Source organism: Entelurus aequoreus, linkage group LG28 (genome assembly GCF_033978785.1).
Source record: "Entelurus aequoreus isolate RoL-2023_Sb linkage group LG28, RoL_Eaeq_v1.1, whole genome shotgun sequence".
In the NCBI taxonomy this organism is placed as follows: Eukaryota; Metazoa; Chordata; class Actinopteri; order Syngnathiformes; family Syngnathidae; genus Entelurus; species Entelurus aequoreus.
The window spans coordinates 24254954-24273436 of record NC_084758.1 but is presented as its reverse complement, the minus strand read 5'-3'; the positions used below and the strand labels follow the sequence as shown (position 1 = coordinate 24273436).

Genomic DNA, 18483 nt, shown 5'->3' with positions numbered 1-18483 from the left:
CTTCAAAACTGAGAAGTACAATAGACAATCTTTGACCAACATTTTGCTATAGCTTTAAAATTGTTCTGTTAGATATCAGGGTTGTCCCGATGCCAATAATTTAGTACCGGTACCGAAATGTATATCGATGCTTTTCGAAATAAAGGGAACGTCGACATCTGGACCGATCACTCCTACCGTATTTTTCGGACTATAAGTCGCAGTTTTTTTCATAGTTTGGCCGTGACTTATACTCAGGAGCGACTTATGTTTGAAATTATTAACACATTACCGTAAAATATCAAACAATATTATTTAGCTCATTATCGATACTTTTCAATACTTTTCGAAATAAAGGGAATGTCGACATCTGGACCGATCACTCCTACCGTATTTTTCGGACTATAAGTCGCCGTTTTTTTCATAGTTTGGCCGGGGGTGCGACTTATACTCTGGAGCGATTTATGTGTGAAATGATTAACACATTACCGTAAAATATCAAATAATTTTATTTAGCTCATTCACGTAAGAGACTAGACGTATAAGATTTCATGGGATTTAGCGATTAGAAGTGACAGATTGTTTGGTAAACGTATAGCATGTTCTATATCTTATAGTTATTTGAATGACTCTTACCATAATATGTTACGTTAACATACCAGGCACGTTCTCAGTTGGTTATTTATGCCTCATATAACGTACACTTATTCAGCCTGTTGTTCACTATTCTTTATTTATTTTAAATTGCCTTTCAAATGTCTATTCTTGGTGTTGGGTTTTATCAAATAAATTTCCCCAAAAAATGTGACTTATACTCCATTGTGACTTATATATGTTTATTCCCTTTATTATGCATTTTCGGCCGGTGCGACTTATATTCCGGAGCGACTTATAGTCCGAAAAATATGGTACTTTTCAAAATAAAGGGAATGTCGACATCTGGACCGATCACTCCTACTTTCCATTGAAGTTTTAGCGGTTAGCTTCTTGTGTAATCCTGCTCTTTGTGTGTGTAGCATGCTTAGCCATTCATTTTTCTCTCGTCCTCCATTGATAATATTACCTGGAAATTTTTTGTTTTGTTTGTTTTCCACCATGGAAGCGGCTTCGCACTGTGGATAGATGCCCCCTTTCGTTACAGCAAATTTAAGCCTGTGTTCTGACAATACACGTGCCCTCCTGGGATTCGTGCAACTTCTGCATGTGTGTAAGAAGGAATCCGGAAATGTAATTATGTCTCCCTAAGCGTGCATCACTTTGAAGGAATCTTTGACGTGAGTACAATCTTGATCCATGTAAACACAGCTATGGTAAAGATCAGTTAAAAAAGGCAAATATCCCCCGATCCGATCCCATGATCGTGATCAGGACATAACTTTTAAATAGAGGATCTTTGATATTTTTTCTACATTTAAAAGACTTCCTTGTGGTCTACATAACATGTAATGCTGGTTCTTGGGTCAACATTTTACACAAATTATGTTTTGCAGACCGTCTTCAAGCCGCTTTCTGACCGTCTCTTCAGGATGCGCCGTTTTGTCGACGGTCTTATTTACGTGCCTCCACTTCAACAGTGTCTTCTCCCCATCATCTTTGTTGTACCGGTAGTTTTAGCGCTTACATAGCGATTCTACTGACAGGTGTAAGTTAGAAGTGTACGCTTCTTTATATTATAAATAGAAACGGCGAAGGATAAATGGCCCACAACAAGAGGATGGAGAAAAAGAAGGAGCTTATTGACTACAATAAGTAGACACGTGCACATTTCCGAGACTTGTGCAGATCCCAAATACACATCAGCAGCTACCAATAGGTATGAAAAGTTGGTTTTGCGTAATATTGCAAAACAAAACACCAGATAATGTCTCCTAATACGTGCCATTTTGCAGTCCTTATACACACACCATAATAATACAGTATGTTGGAGCACAGTACGTCTGACTATGGTAGCTGTAATGCTCTGCCAATCCTTCAAGCTGTGCGGCTTTGTAGCTTACCAAAATCGTTCTCAAACATTTTGACAAATCTTTGAGCGTTGTGTGTAATATTCTGTATTAGGGGTGTCTAAACTACAGCCTGCGGGCCAAATGTCAATGGCACAAGTTCAATCAAATACAAATAGTCTCTTAGCTGCCTTTTTACCACCATCTGGTGGCCAACAATAGTAACTCAATCTTTAATTGTAGTAGCAAGGAAGCACAGCATTTATTTATATGACCCAACCCAAACAACCTTCCCTAGTCATGGTGCAGGAAAATAAAATTAACCAGCACAAACATTTAACAAACACAGTCACACATAAACCAACCTGCTCATTGAACTTTGTGGACATTATTAAAAAAAGACGTCTAATCAAAATAAAACTGCACTCATTCAAATCCTTTTCAAAGCATGATGGGAAAAATGCAAAACACTCTTTCCACACTTATCCATGTATAGTGCATTTTAGCTGATTGATTAAAATACCTTAAAGAGGTTGTCACAGAAGTAACCAACGCAAGAATTGAACTTTCACATACTCTTAATAACCAATTATAATAATTATTAATTATATATCCATTATATTATTATAATATGTACTCATATATACATGAATGTGTAGGCTATATATATATACATATATATATATATATATATATATATATATATATATATATATATATATTGGGGACGTCTCTGCGCTACTGACCTGTCTCCGCTCGGGATGGTCTCCTGCTGGCCCAAATATGGACTGGACTCTCACTGTTATGTGGATCCACTAGGGACTGTACTTAGAGGGGGGGTTACCCACATATGCGGTCCTCTCCAAGGTTTCTCATAGTCATTCACATCGACGTCCCTTGTGTGGGCTTCTGTACCGAGGATGTCGTTGTGGCTTGTGCAGCCCTTTGAGACTTTTGTGATTTAGGGCTATATAAATAAACATTGATTGATTGATTATATATATATATATATATATATATATATATATATATATATATATATATATATATATATATATATATATATATATATATATATATATATATATATATATATATATATATATATATATATATATATATATATACACTACCGTTCAAAAGTTTGGGGTCACATTGAAATGTCCTTATTTTTGAAGGAAAAGCACTGTACTTTTCAATGAAGATAACTTTAAACTATTCTTAACTTTAAAGAAATACACTCTATACATTGCTAATGTGGTAAATGACTATTCTAGCTGCAAATGTCTGGTTTTTGTTGCAATATCTACATAGGTGTATAGAGGCCCATTTCCAGCAACTATCACTCCAGTGTTCTAATGGTACAATGTGTTTGCTCATTGGCTCAGAAGGCTAATTGATGATTAGAAAACCCTTGTGCAATCATGTTCACACATCTGAAAACAGTTTAGCTCGTTACAGAAGCTACAAAACTGACCTTCCTTTGAGCAGATTGAGTTTCTGGGGCATCACATTTGTGGGGTCAATTAAACGCTCAAAATGGCTAGAAAAAGAGAACTTTCATCTGAAACTCGACAGTCTATTCTTGTTCTTAGAAATGAAGGCTTTTCCACAAAATTGTTAGGGTGACCCCAAACTTTTGAACGGTAGTGTGTGTATATATATATATATATATATATATATATATATATATATATATATATATATATATATATATATATATATATATATATATATATATATATATATAGTTAGTTTGCATGCAGTCGGCCCCTGGCCAAACCTTTTTAAGCCCAATTCGGCCCCACAGTCAAAAAGTTTGGACACTCCTGTTCTATATTCTCAATGAAGCAACAGTGTTGGTGTTTCTTGCTTACTGGTACTTGTTAGCGTCATTTATTGAACAGGCATCAACCTGCAGTCCACACGTCTACTGGTCATATATCATTCCACCATTTACCACAACCAGAATAATCACTACCAGAATAAATACATATGTAAAGCGTGATGTCGATTTTAGAGACAATGAAAGGCTTTTAAGTGCGCTTTATAGTCCGAAAACATTTTTGCACTTGGTCCTTCATAAAAGAAAAGTGATCGTATTAATTATAGAGGATCTTTGACTTACATTTATTGTTTTTAGCCTTTAAAAACAGCAGTCTACTCCTTTGAAATGGAGAATCATTGTCCGGTGGTTAAAAACAGAAAAATGTAGCTGTCACAAATGGAGCATCTGTGTGGTTTTTCCTGTAAATCCTTAAAAACAACAGAGTGGGTTTGTCACTTAGTGACCGTTTTAATGTATGGATTATTTTCTTCAAGAGTACAGACATGGTCTTTTCCTCACAAACATGTTCCATCAACTCTTTGGGTGTTTCTGCCTACTAAACTGAGCAACCAGCCTTTCTTTCCTTCACCGTAAATTACCAGCTGGGACGCGCCAACAGCCTATTTGCAGCAACACTGACTCACACCTGCCCCGCCGTAGCCGTGGAAGTGGAGACTCATGGGTATTGTAGTATCCCACGCCATCTGTCTTCCCAAACTATTTACGTGTGATCCATCAAAAAGTTGGTCCAAGGTAGTCGGGATGATTAACAACTGGCTGCTGCAACAATGCCTGAGGGATGAAAAGAACATTTTGCATTAAGATTATGGCGCCTGTATAGTTTCAGAAAACCAACCAAACAGCAGGTCTGTTGCATCACTGCGGGTGTGTCCATGTGACTTTGACGACGTTTACACTGCAGGCCAAAGTTTTTTTTGATCTGATTTTTTCCAGCTGACTGTTTACACTCCAGTGTAAACACGCACAGGCCCCAATGTGCACCAATGTGGCCTTGACGTCACTTGCATGCGCACTTCGATAAAGTGAAAACAAAGGAAGTCGCTACTACTACAAAATAAAATAAAAGCCACAACACCTTAAAAATGTATGTATTTTTACGTGAAAGTAAATTAAAGTAATATAATGTTGTGTAATGCGTAAATAAAAACAGAATAAAATGATTTGCAAATCCTTTTCAACATATATTCAATTGAATAGACTGCAAAGACAAAATATTTAATGTTCGAACTGAGAAACTAAATTTTTTTTTGCAAATAATCATTAACTTAGAATTTAATGGCAGCAACACATTGCAAACAAGTTGGCACAGGGGCATTTCTACCACTGTGTTACATGGCCTTTCCTTTTAACAACACTCAGTAAACGTTTGAGACCTGAGGAGACACATTTTTGGAACTTTTCAGTTGGAATTCTTTCCCATTCTTGCTTGATGTACAGCTTAAGTTGTTCAACAGTCCGGGGGTCTCTGTGGTATTTTAAGCTTGATAATGCGCCACACATGGTAGACCGGTCTGGACTACAGGCAGGCCAGTCTAGTACCCACACTATTTTACTACGAAGCCACGCTGTTGTAACACGTGGCTTGGCATTGTCTTGCTGAAATAAGCAGGGGCGTCCATGATAACGTTGCTTGGATGGCAACATATGCTGCTCCAAAACCTGTATGTACCTTTCAGCATTAATGGTGCCTTCACAGATGTGTAAATTGGGCACTAATACACCCCCATACCATCACAGATGCTGGCTTTTCAACTTTGCGCCTATAACAATCTGGATGGTTCTTATCCTCTTTGGTCCAGAGGACACGACGTCCACAGTTTCCAAAAACAATTTGAAATGTGGACTCGTCAGACCACAGAACACTTTTACGCTTTGCATCAGTCCATCTTAAATGAGCTCGGGCCCAGCGAAGCCGGCTGCGTTTCTGGGTGTTGTTGATAAATGGCTTTCGCTTTGCATTGTAGAGTTTTAACTTGCACTTACAGATGTAGCGACCAACTGTAGTTACTGACAGAGGTTTTCTGAAGTGTTCCTGAGCCCATGTGTTGATATCCTTTACACACTGATGTCGCTTTTTGATGCAGTACCGCCTGAGGGATCCAAGGTCATGGGCATTCAATGGTACGTGCAGTGATTTCTCCAAAATCTTTGAACCTTTTGATGATGTTACGGACAGTAGATGTTGAAATCCCTAAATTCCTTGCAATAGTTGGTTAAGAAATGTTGTTCTTAAACAATTTGCTCACGCATTTGTTCACAAAGTGGTGACCCTCGCCTCATCCTTGTTTGTGAATGACTGATCATTTCATGGAAGCTGCTTTTATACCCAATCATGGCACCCACCTGTTCCCAATTAGCCTGTTCACCTGTGGAATGTTCCAAATAAGTGTTTGATGAGCATTCCTCAACTTTCTCAGTCTTTTTTGCCACTTGTGCCAGCTTTTTAGAAACATGTTGCAGGCACCAAATTCCAAATGAGCTAATATTTAAAAAAAATAACAAAGTTTTCCAATTCGAATGTTAAATATCTTGTCTTTGCAGTCTATTCAATTGAATATAAGTTGAAAAGGATTTAGAAATCATTGTATTCTGTTTTTATTTACTATTTACACAACGTGCCAACTTCACTGGTTTTGGGGTTTGTATATAGTGTAATATATTTGGAAGGGTTGTAATCTTTTTGTGGCTGTTAAGTAGAGGAGACACAGACATCAGCTTTATTTGTCAACTCACATGTAAACAAATGCACCACAGAGTCAATTCGGGTCTTTCAACAATCAATATTTATTCTGAATCAAAATATATGTTCATATATTACATCAATCCTATTATTTGTGCACTATTGACAAGTGACGCACCGGAAACTTGGTCGTCTTAAATAAAAACCGAAACCGCATGTTGTGATGAAATATCCACTTCCGCTGGCGACTACGAGTGACGTAGCTGACGAATAAAATCACATTCAGGTCACATTGCGTTTAGACTGAAGTCACACTTGAAAAGATCAGATTCCAATCGGATTCAGGACTACCTCCTGATGTGGCCTGAATCTGATGCCAAAAGATCAGATTTGAAGCACTTTGGACTGCCAGTTTAGATTTTTCCGTGCCACTTGAGGGCAAAAAAATCTGACTTGGTGTGGAGCATAAACGGGGACCATGTAACTTTGACTGTGTGCTTGCAGGATGATGTGCAGCTCCACTTCATGTATTAGCTAGTAGTTTGCCCACACACTCACTCACTCACTCACACATCACCAGCATGAAATATTGAAGTGGTTCTAGCCTGGGAGCCCAAAGCATCAGCAGTGCGCAAACGAGGGGGCAGACTCAAGTTTAAAACCCCCGAACTCTGGCTCATTTCTTTTCCTGTTTGCACAATCCCACATGTCATTATAAGCCCCTTCCCTCCCCCTCACGCCACAGTCACCCCCTCTGTCTCTTGACTCGAGTGAGTCACACTTGACTTCATTGCAGCTTTAGGTCGGAACGCATGCACACGCATTTACACTGCAGGCAAAACACAGCGAGTCCTTTTAAAGGTTTGCTTCACTTTTACGCCTTCGAGTCATCACGGGTGTAAGTTGAAGTAAGTGTGAAGGGAGGAAAGGAAGTTGACCTGCTTGCATTCTTTACGTCATCTCGTTAAAGGCAGCGGCCTTCAGTAAACACTACATATATACACTATATTGCCAAAAGTATTTGGCCACCTGCCTTGACTCACATATGAACTTGAAGTGGCATCCCATTCCTAACCCATAGGGTTCAATATGATGTCGGTCCACCTTTTGCAGCTATTACAGCTTCAACTCTTCTGGGAAGGCTGTCCACAAGGTTGCAGAGTGTGTTTATAGACATTTTCGACCATTCTTCCAAAAGCGCCTTGGTGAGGTCACACACTGATAATGGTCGAGAAGGCCTGGCTTTCAGTATCTGTTCTAATTCATCCCAAAGGTGTACGGGTCAGGACTCTGTGCAAGCCAGTCAAGTACATCCATACCAGACTCTGTCATCCGTGTCTTTATGGACCTTGCTTTGTGCACTGGTGCACAGTCATGTTGGAAGAGGAAGGGGCCCGCTCCAAACTGTTCCCACAAGGTTGGGAGTATTGAATTGTCCAAAATGTTTTGGTATCCTGGAGCATTCAAAGTTCCTTTCACTAGAACTAAGGGGCCAAGCCCAACTCCTGAAAAACAACCCCACAGCATAATTCCTCTTCCACCAAATTTCACACTCGACACAATGCAGTCCGAAATGTAGCGTTCTCCTGGCAACCTCCTAACCCAGACTGGTCCATCAGATTGCCAGATGGAAAAGCGTGATTCATCACTCCAGAGAAGGCGTCTCCACTGCTCTAGAGTCCAGTGGCAACGTGCTTTACACCAATGCATCCCACGCTTTGCATTGGACTTGGTGATGTATGGCTTAGATGCAGCTGCTCGGCCATGGAAACCCATTCCAGGAAGCTCTCTGCGTACTGCACGTGGGCTAATTGGAAGGTCACATGAAGTTTGGAGCTCTGTAGCAACTGACTGTGCAGGAAGTCTTTGCACTATGCACTTCAGCATCCGCTGACCCCTCTCTGTCAGTTTACGTGGCCTACCACTTGGTGGCTGAGTTGCTGTTGTTCCCAAACTCTTCCATTTTCTTACAATAAAGCCGACAGTTGACTTTGGAATATTTAGGAGCGAGGACATTTCACGACTGGATTTGTTGCACAGGTGGCATCCTATGACAGTTCCACGCTGGAAATCACTGAGAGCGGCCCATTCTTTCACAAATGTTTGTAGAAACAGTCTCCATGCCTAAGTGCTTGATTGTGTACACCTGTGGCCGGGCCAAGTGATTAGGACACCTGATTCTGATCATTTGGATGGGTGGCCAAATACTCTTGGCAATATAGTGTATTTCCTTTGCATAATGGTATAGGTAGAGTGTATGATTATGTATCTTTATTATGTTCATCGTTTTTAGACTAGTTTTACACATCCTACACCTCTCTGAATAACCTATACACAGTCTGTATACATCGCCTTACACCCTGTGTGTACTAGGTTTGCCTCGATGCCTAAATTATGGTACCAATACCAAAATGTATTTTGATACTTTTCAAAATGAAGGGAAATTTCGCATTTCATTATTGGCTTTATTTTAACATAACGTCTTATGATACATTAAACATATGTTTCTTATTGCAATCAAAGAACAATGTTGTCATTCAATAAAATAGTGAACATACTAGACAACTTCTCTTTAGCAGTAAGTAAACAAACAAAGGCTCCTAATTGGCTGCTGAAGTGTGCAGTAATATATTTTTTGTCAAAATGATGATGGATTATTTACTGGTAATATCTGCTTACTTTCTGTTTTAGCATGTTCTATCGACCCTTCTGTTAAAATGTAATAATCACTTATTCTTCTGTTGTTTGGATACTTAACATAAGTTGTAGGTGATACTACAAATTTGGGTATCAATCCGATACCACGTCGTTACAGGATCAAACATTGGTCATAGTTAAAGTCCTCATGTGTCCAGGGACATATCGATGTACCGTATTTTCCACACTATAAGGCGCACCTAAAAATCTCCAATTTTCTCAAAAGCTGACAGTGCGCCTTATAATCCGGTGCGCCTTATATATGGACCAATATTGAGCCACAACAGGTCTCGCAACTACGGGATGCATAACGTAACCCCAGCCTCTACTGTAGCGTCTATTCTATGCGCCTTATAATGCGGTGCGGTGCGCCTTATATAAATGATAAATAAATATATGAACAAAGTTTTAAAATAGACCATTCATTGAAGGTGCGCCTTATAATCTGGTGGGCCTTATAGTGCGGAAAATACGGTAATCATTGTAGTTCAGACTATATACGGCTCTTGTACTTGGTATCGTTACAGTCGATGTCTGTGTAGATCCACCCGTGGCATTTGTTTACAACTGTAGTTAAATCTATGTAACCATTGTAGTATCAACTATATAAGGCTCTTGTATTTGGTATCATTACACTCGGTATCTGTGTAGACCCATTATTTTGTTTACATTCAGAAGCTCCAGCTTGCTGTTAGCGGTTAGACTTAGACTTAGAGACTTAGACAAACTTTAATGATCCACAAGGGAAATTGTTCAACACAGTAGCTCAGTTACAATGATGGAAAGGACATTGCAGGTATAAATAGACTAATATAGCCAAAAAAAAAAAGGTTAGCTATTGTATCCTCCTACGGTGTGCTATTCCTCGTCCTGCAGGGATGATACTTGTAAGAAACGTACTTTATTTGTCGCCATGGAGGCGAGGATTAGTGATTTAGAAGTAGCTACAACACTGCGGATGGACACTTCAGTGTTACAGCTTCACCTTTTTCGTTGTTTTTTTCAGCCGAAATGCGTCCATTCTCCCTTTTCTGTCTCTACACTGTTTCTGCTTCTAAGTAGTCTGTGCGTGTGCGTTGCCTAACATGTGCCTCGCCTTGTAAAACCAGCAATGTCACAATGTGACCACGGCACGCCGTTTTTAATTCATTAGTACCGGTATACCGTACAACCCTAGTACATACACACTCTTTTTAAACTTTATTTACACCCTATTTTTACACCTTCTATACCATGGGTATATAACCAGGGCCCACTTAAATATTAACACTGAATTAGTCATCTTACTCTTGATTAGAATCTTAATCATAAAACTTGTCAAATGATATGAAAGCATGTGTTGATCACAAATATTTCAAGGCTCCTGTTGTAACGAGGAATTTGGACCCCTATAAACACATTAGCAGGTCTTTGTATTGACATTTTAAACATGGAACACTGGGGTCCAAACTTGTTATTTACATAACGGAGACGTTCCTCAAGACACCCCTTACAGTCCTCTCCTTTTTGTCTGTTACATTTTGTTTCCTAATGAGATTTATGTAACTGAGCGCTGTAGTCAGTAGTCATTTGACTTATTTATTTATGGTGTTCCACAGGGTTCCATTTTAAGTCCTCTCTTTTTCATCATTTGGGCTATTTAACTGGTGGCCCATGAGTTCAGTTCAAAAAACTTGAGGGACTCAAGTTTCTGCAGAAGGTCCTTACCAACCGGAGATCGCTAATAACTCTGTAGAAGACGCTGGTTCTCCTGGAATGTACAAAATAAGACTAATAGTTTGCTTCCTGGAAATATGGTCCCTAAAATAATTTATTTGACTATACCTGCCCTACGTACACCCTCTACCTCTTCATGTACCTTATGTAGGAACGTATTCTGTCTCTATACAGGCCTTGACCGATAAGTCAATTAATGGAACGATAAATGAGAATGTACCCGATAAAATGCCATTTTCGTTTTCTTTATCGCTCGTTTTCATTAACGGTGCAAGAGGGTTCCAAGAATGCATTCAAAAACCGTCAACAATACTTCATTTACGTTCCGTAACCTGTATTATAACCAAGCTGTTGCAACATTTTTATTGTACGAGCAAACACTGAGATACTCTTTCTAGCATGCTACGGTATTAGCCGTAAAAGCTAACTACGGCAAGAGATAAGCTAGCTTCTACAACAACACAAAACGCGTTTGAGTTTGTAAGCACAACACAATGCGATAGAACACCAACCTGTACTGACTGAAAAACATGAACAATCATATTGCAGTATCTGTAAAGTATTTCATGTTTTGTTTGTACACAGCTAGCTAGACGGTGAATGTACTGTAGTTGTAATAACACGCATGACGTGCTGCGTGTAGCATGATTGATCATAAAGTGACTCACTGTTTGATTCAGCTAGCCAGGGATGTTATTTCCGGTTTATTTTGTGTACGCACTCCATTTATGTCTAAATAGCTTGGCTCCAAATTCCACATTTTCAGCATTAAAGTCACTTTCACCTCACTCTCTCTGCTTCCGTCTGCTCCAACGTCTCACCCTTCCTTCGTGCTCGCTTCTAGAAGCAGCAGTTCATCCTTATTCAGCACCAAAATTATAAGGTTGTGAATCATCATTTGCCTAAAAATAGTCGTTTTCGTTGTTTGTTACCAGACCTGCTATGATTAGAAGACACACACGCCTTTTTTTCCGGAAGTAGAAACACGCAGCTGCCAGAAGTTGCAGGTGCCTTTCCATGGAAACGGAAATAAATGGACTGAGGAATTAGTTCCGACAATGATTAAAATGACCAAAATAGGGTAAATATTGTACATATTACATATTGTTATGAATGTGTCTGTTACTACATTATATATATACTTGCAGTGTGTATATTGTACATATTACATATTGTTATGAAGGTGTCTGTTACTACATTATATATATACTTGCAGTGTGTATATTGTACATATTACATATTGTTATGGAGGTGTCTGTTACTACATTATATATATACTTGCAGTGTGTATATTGTACATATTACATATTGTTATGAATGTGTCTGTTACTACATTATATATATACTTGCAGTGTGTATATTGTACATATTACATATTGTTATGAAGGTGTCTGTTACTACATTATATATATACTTGCAGTGTGTATATTGTACATATTACATATTGTTATGAATGTGTCTGTTACTACATTATATATATACTTGCAGTGTGTATATTGTACATATTACATATTGTTATGAAGGTGTCTGTTACTACATTATATATATATACTTGCAGTGTTTATATTGTACGTATTACATATTGTTATGAAGGTGTCTGTTACTACATTATATATGTCTGTTACTACATTATATATATATACTTGCAGTGTGTATATTGTACATATTACATATTGTTATGAAGGTGTCTGTTACTACATTATATATATACTTGCAGTGTTTATATTGTACGTATTACATATTGTTATGAAGGTGTCTGTTACTACATTATATATGTCTGTTACTACATTATATATATATATACTTGCAGTGAGTATATAAACCATAAAATATTGTTATGAAGGTGTCTGTTACTACATTATATATATATATATACTTGCAGTGTGTATATTGTACGTATTACATATTGTTATGAAGGTGTCTGTTACTACATTATATATGTCTGTTACTACATTATATATATATATACTTGCAGTGAGTATATAAAACATAAAATATTGTTATGAAGGTGTCTGTTACTACATTATATATATATACTTGCAGTGTGTATATAAAACCTATTACATATTGTTATGAAGGTGTCTGTTACTACATTATATATAGACTTGCAGTGTGTATATAAAACATATTACATATTGTTATGAAAGTGTCTGTTACTACATTATATATATATACTTGCAGTGTGTATATTGTACATATTACATATTGTTATGAAGGTATCTGTTACTACATTATATGTATACTTGCAGTGTGTATATAAAACATATTACATACTGTTATGGAGGTGTCTGTTACTACTTTATATATATACTTGCAGTGTGTATATTGTACATATTACATATTGTTTTGAAGGTGTCTGTTACTACATTATATATATATACTTGCAGTGTGTATATAAAACATATTACATATTGTTATGAAGGTGTATGTTACTGCATTATATATATTCTTGCAGTGTGTATATTGTACATATTACATATTATTATGAAGGTGTCTGTTACTGCATAATATATATACTTGCAGTGTGTATATTGTACATATTACATATTGTTATGAAGGTGTCTGTTACTACATTATATATATACTTGCAGTGTGTATATTGTACATATTACATATTATTATGAAGGTGTCTGTTACTACATTATATATATATATATATATATATATATATATATATATATATATATATATATATATATATATATATATGTATATATATATATATATATATATATATATATATATATATATATATATATATATATATATATATATATATATATACTTGCAGTGTGTATATAAAACGTTGATAAAGGGTTTTGAAGTTGTTTTAGAGGCTTTGAAGGCTACAACAGTAACTCCCATTAGCCACATTTTCCAAGCGTTTATCATCTTTAAAATCCTTTTTAAAAAAGTGTGTTTTTGTCTCTCATAATGATTGTGAAAAAAGTACAGTTTCCCTTTAAACTGTAGCGACTGGAGTCTCTACACATAAAATAACACAAATAAGGGGGAACCAGACCAAGATTTATATATAAAAAATAGCCATTGAGAAAATCTGCATACTGACAAAGTGCAATATTGGACAAGGCACAGTGATATACAGTATCCAGTTTAAAAAATATAAAAATAGGTGTCGGGTGCATTCATAAAAAGCAGATCTCTTTATCCAGCAAAGACACAAAAGTGGTCAGAAATAAGCGTTTCCTAACTGGTGGGGAAACAGGAATAGTAAAGATGATAACAAAGAAAATGGTGGCTGCAGGGGTGACTGAAAGAATCAATAAAGTGCCAAACGCTCCAAACACAATTTGCAGAAGATGATCCAAGAAGGCCCACCAAATATTGAGTAAGCCGCTTCTTGTGTGGAACCTTTCATTCTCTTATCTTTCACGTCTCCTGCTCTCTGTCTCCCTCTCGTCCATCTTGTGTGCTGCAATAAAACCATCTGTGTGTGTTTGTGTTTTGTGGCCACGTTCTGAAGGCATCATTGACAAAACGCTTCCGTGTGAATGCGATGCTCAAAAAACAAGTTGACAGCTGTCAAAAACCGAGGCCTCCGCACAACCACCGCTGTCACTTTCAATCCGTGCTTGTTTTTGACACCTTCTGGTGTGTCTCTCGTTCCCTACCTCACTTGTTTTTAAAACCCTCAAATATCTAGCTCGAAAACCTTAACGTGGGTTTTAAAAGTTCCACCCAGCTCACATCCGCCCAGTTGTTTGAGTTTGTTGTATTCCTGCCGTCCCGTCATAACGCTGCAACCCTCCTTCCATCCATCCAAGGTTATCGCATCCGCCTGGGCTCCAGCACGGACAAGAAGGACACGGGCCGCCTCCACGTGGACTTCGCCCAGGCCAGGGACGACCTGTACGAGTGGGAGTGTTACCAGCGCATGATGGCCAGGGAGGAGCGCCACCGGCGAAGGATGGAGGAGGATCTCATGCGACCGCCTTCGCCGCCGCCCATCGTGCACTTCTCGGAGCACGAGTGCAGCCAGCTGGGGGACAAGATCAAAGGTCGGCAAACAATGCTGATGATGTTGTTATATAATATAATATAATTTAATATAATATGGAACTTCTAAAGTCTTTAGCCTTTGGCCCCAAAACGGTCCTTCTCATAAAGGTATAACACAAATGTATTTTAATATATTTCTTTACTCTCATTACATTACATTTTCAATTTAAGAGGTTTTCTTAGATTATTTTCTTTGGGAAAATAAATTATAATAATACAAATGTAATTAATAATGTATTTTAATATATTTATTTACTCTCATTACATACAATTTTCAATTTCAGAGGTTTTCTTAGATTATTTTCATTGGGGAAATAAATTATAATGCAAATGTAATTAATAATGTATTTTAATATATTTCTTTACTCTCTTACATTACATTTTCAATTTAAGAGGTTTTCTTAGATTATTTTCATTGGGAAAATAAATTATAACAATACAAATGTAATTAATAATGAAGTTAATATATTTATTTACTCTCATTACATAAAATTTTCCATTTCAGAGGTTTTCTTCAAATTTTTTTCGTTGGGAAAATAAATTATAATCATACAAATGTAAAATAATAATGTATTTTAATATATTTCTTTACTCTCATTACATTAAATTTTCAACTTCAGAGATTTTCTTATATTATTTTCTTTGGGAAAATAAATTATACTATACTCTATAATTACCTCATTATTTAAAAAAAAAACAAAAAACTTTTTCACCTCTTTTCCCTTTCTCATAAAAGTGAAATAACCTATGTTATCAGTAGTATATTTTAATATATTTTTTACTCATTACATAAAATTTTCAATTTCAGATATTTTTTAGATTGTTTTCACTGGGAAAATGAATTACACTATACAATAGTATATTTAAAAATACTATATTTAAAAATCATACACTTTTTCTCATCAGGTCCCAAAAGTTGTATTGTAAGTATCTATTTTTAAATATTTATTTAGAAATGATCCCTCTTGTAGAAGTGTAATACAAATATAATGTGATTAGACTATACAAAACTATATTTACCTCCATGATTTAAAAAAATATATGTTTTTCACCCCAGGTCCCAAAAATGATCTCTCTCGTAAAAGTGTAATACAAATATAATGTGCTTAAATATTTTTTTTCAACTTCAGATGTTTTCCAATTTTTTAAGTATTATTTCAGATTTTCATATTTCATGTATTTTACAACAAAAAAAAAAAAACACAGCCTCGACTAACTTAATTAATAGGTGATAACAACATGGAGTTTATTGCTGTGATATTTATGGAAATATTGAGCTAATAACCAATCAGCCCCTTGGTTCGAGAGTGAAGACATGTATACAAGCACTGTATTTATACACATTGCAATGTTGATATTGATGAAATGTTATTTTTAGCCAAGTAACGTACAGTTAAAACATATCCATACTTTGTCAAATCAGCAGAATGTGTGCGGGTTGAGTAACATTTTACCCTTTTTTGTTTGTCTCTCATAAAGGCAGTTAACAACTTTATCACTGAAACTAAATATAACTCTAATCAAGTAAAACCACTGAACAAAAAGTAAACAAGCAGGTATTTACTGTCACCTAGTGGTGTTCTATAGGCATTACTGCAGGCGACTTGAGACACAACAGTATTTTTACTTTTTGCTTTGTCCGTAAGTATTGTTTAAGAAAAGAGTGCAAAACTATATTTTGGGGTAGTAAACGAGTAAATATGTGTCTGGTAGATCATTATCTAGTATTGACGTCAGCCTCTGATTGGTCGGTTTGAGTCGTTGAATTGTTTGTCCAACATGGCGTCTGCTTGATGCCATTAATTGGTTCATATATATAATATTTAAAGTTGTTTTATATATCGCAAAATGTTGCATTTCTGGTTCTATGGTTCTCATCACACGTGTCTTCCATGCCATCACTGGCACCCTTCTGTGATGGCATCACATAAAAAAATCCGTCGACAGTGCATCCGGAAAGTATTCACAGCGCTTCACTTTTTCCACTTTTTGTTATTTTACAGCCTTATTCCAAAAATGGAATAAATTCATTTTTGTCCTCAAAATTATTCAGACAGTTAAAAGTATAGGTGGGGGAAATAATCGATTTTTAGATGCATTTCAATTCGGATGGGGACAATTAGTAAACTTCAATAATCGATAATCCATATATTAATTGTAAATAAAGTAATGCAGACAGTTTTAAAATTTGACTGACTATTATTGGGTGCTTATGATTCAGTTATGCACACATTTCCAAAAATGTAATACATGTGATGGGACTTAATGTAACTGTTTCTTGTTACAAATGCACTGTTTTTAAAAGTTGCAATTTGAGTCTAATGAAAAGAAATGTTAAACTGGATTAATATGCATAAATTAAAGATGCATCAAAAATCGATTTTTAATTAAATCGTAGCTTCTGAATCGTAATCGAATCGTGAGATGCCCAAAGATTCCTACCTCTAGTTAAAAGGTTTTTTTTAATTTGCAACGTACAAAATAAAAATACTTTTCACAGTGAGAGTCAAACACAAATACAGATAGACGGAGTAAATATTGAAAGGGTAAAAGAAAACAAATTTTGGGGGGTAATAATAGATGATAAAATGAATTGGAAATCTCATGTAAAAAATATACAAAATAAAGCAGCAAGAAACACGTCAATAATGAATAAAGCAAAACATGTTCTAGACCAAAAATCACTTCATATTCTCTACTGCTCACTATTGTTACCATATCTGAGTTATTGTGTAGAAATATGGGGAAATAACTACAAATGTGCGCTTCATTCACTAACTGTGTTACAAAAAAGATCAGTTAGAATAATACATAATGTTGGATATAGAGAACACACAAACCCTTTATTTATTAAATCACAATTATTGAAATTCAACGATTTGGTGCATTTGCAAACAGCTAAAATGATGTATAAAGCAAACTATAACCTGCTAGCCAAGAATGTACAACATTTCTTCTCAACAAAAGAGGAGAAATATAACTTTAGAGGAGAATCTCATTTAAAACATTTGTATGCTCGTGCAACACTTAAAACCTTAAGTATTTAAGTATGTGGAATTAAATTATGGAACGGATTAAGCAAAGAAATCTAACAAAGCACCAATATGATTCACTTTAAGAGACTGTTCAAACTACAAGTGTTCACAAAGTACACAGAACAAGAATTATGAACATCTTGAACCCTTTTTTTTCCCTTTTTTTAAATTGAGACAAATATTTATGAATTTAATATTTATATGCTTACTATGGTATATTATTTATTTGTTCACTGTTCTGTTACAGAGAACAAGGAAATTGGATAAAATTGCTATGGTGAGAAAAAGGTTGGGATTAAATAAGCTCTGCTTCTTCCTACTCCTTTTCGGGACGCGCCGTAACGAAACAACTGGAATTGTGTGATGCATCACATTGTATCGTATGCATGTTCCAAATAAACTGCAACTGAACTGAACTGAACATTTAAATTGGCAAAATTTTAAAAAAAAAAACTTCACATTGTCATTATGGGGTATTGTGTGTAGAATTTTGAGGACAACAATAAATGTATTCCATTTTGGAATAAGCCAAAATGTGGAAAAAGTCCCAAATAGTGTTGACAA

General features: G+C 36.1%; 1 protein-coding gene across 7 annotated transcripts in view; it reads left to right on the top strand.

Annotated features, from left to right (window-relative positions):
• Window positions 1-18483, top strand: part of enox2 (ecto-NOX disulfide-thiol exchanger 2) — a 491895-nt gene that overhangs the window by 377254 nt on the left and 96158 nt on the right. For all 7 annotated transcript variants that reach the window (XM_062039950.1, XM_062039943.1, XM_062039947.1 and 4 more), the window contains one exon: window positions 14650-14883. In XM_062039950.1, coding sequence (XP_061895934.1) covers window positions 14650-14883 — 234 coding nt within the window. The remainder of the gene's footprint in view (window positions 1-14649; window positions 14884-18483) is intronic.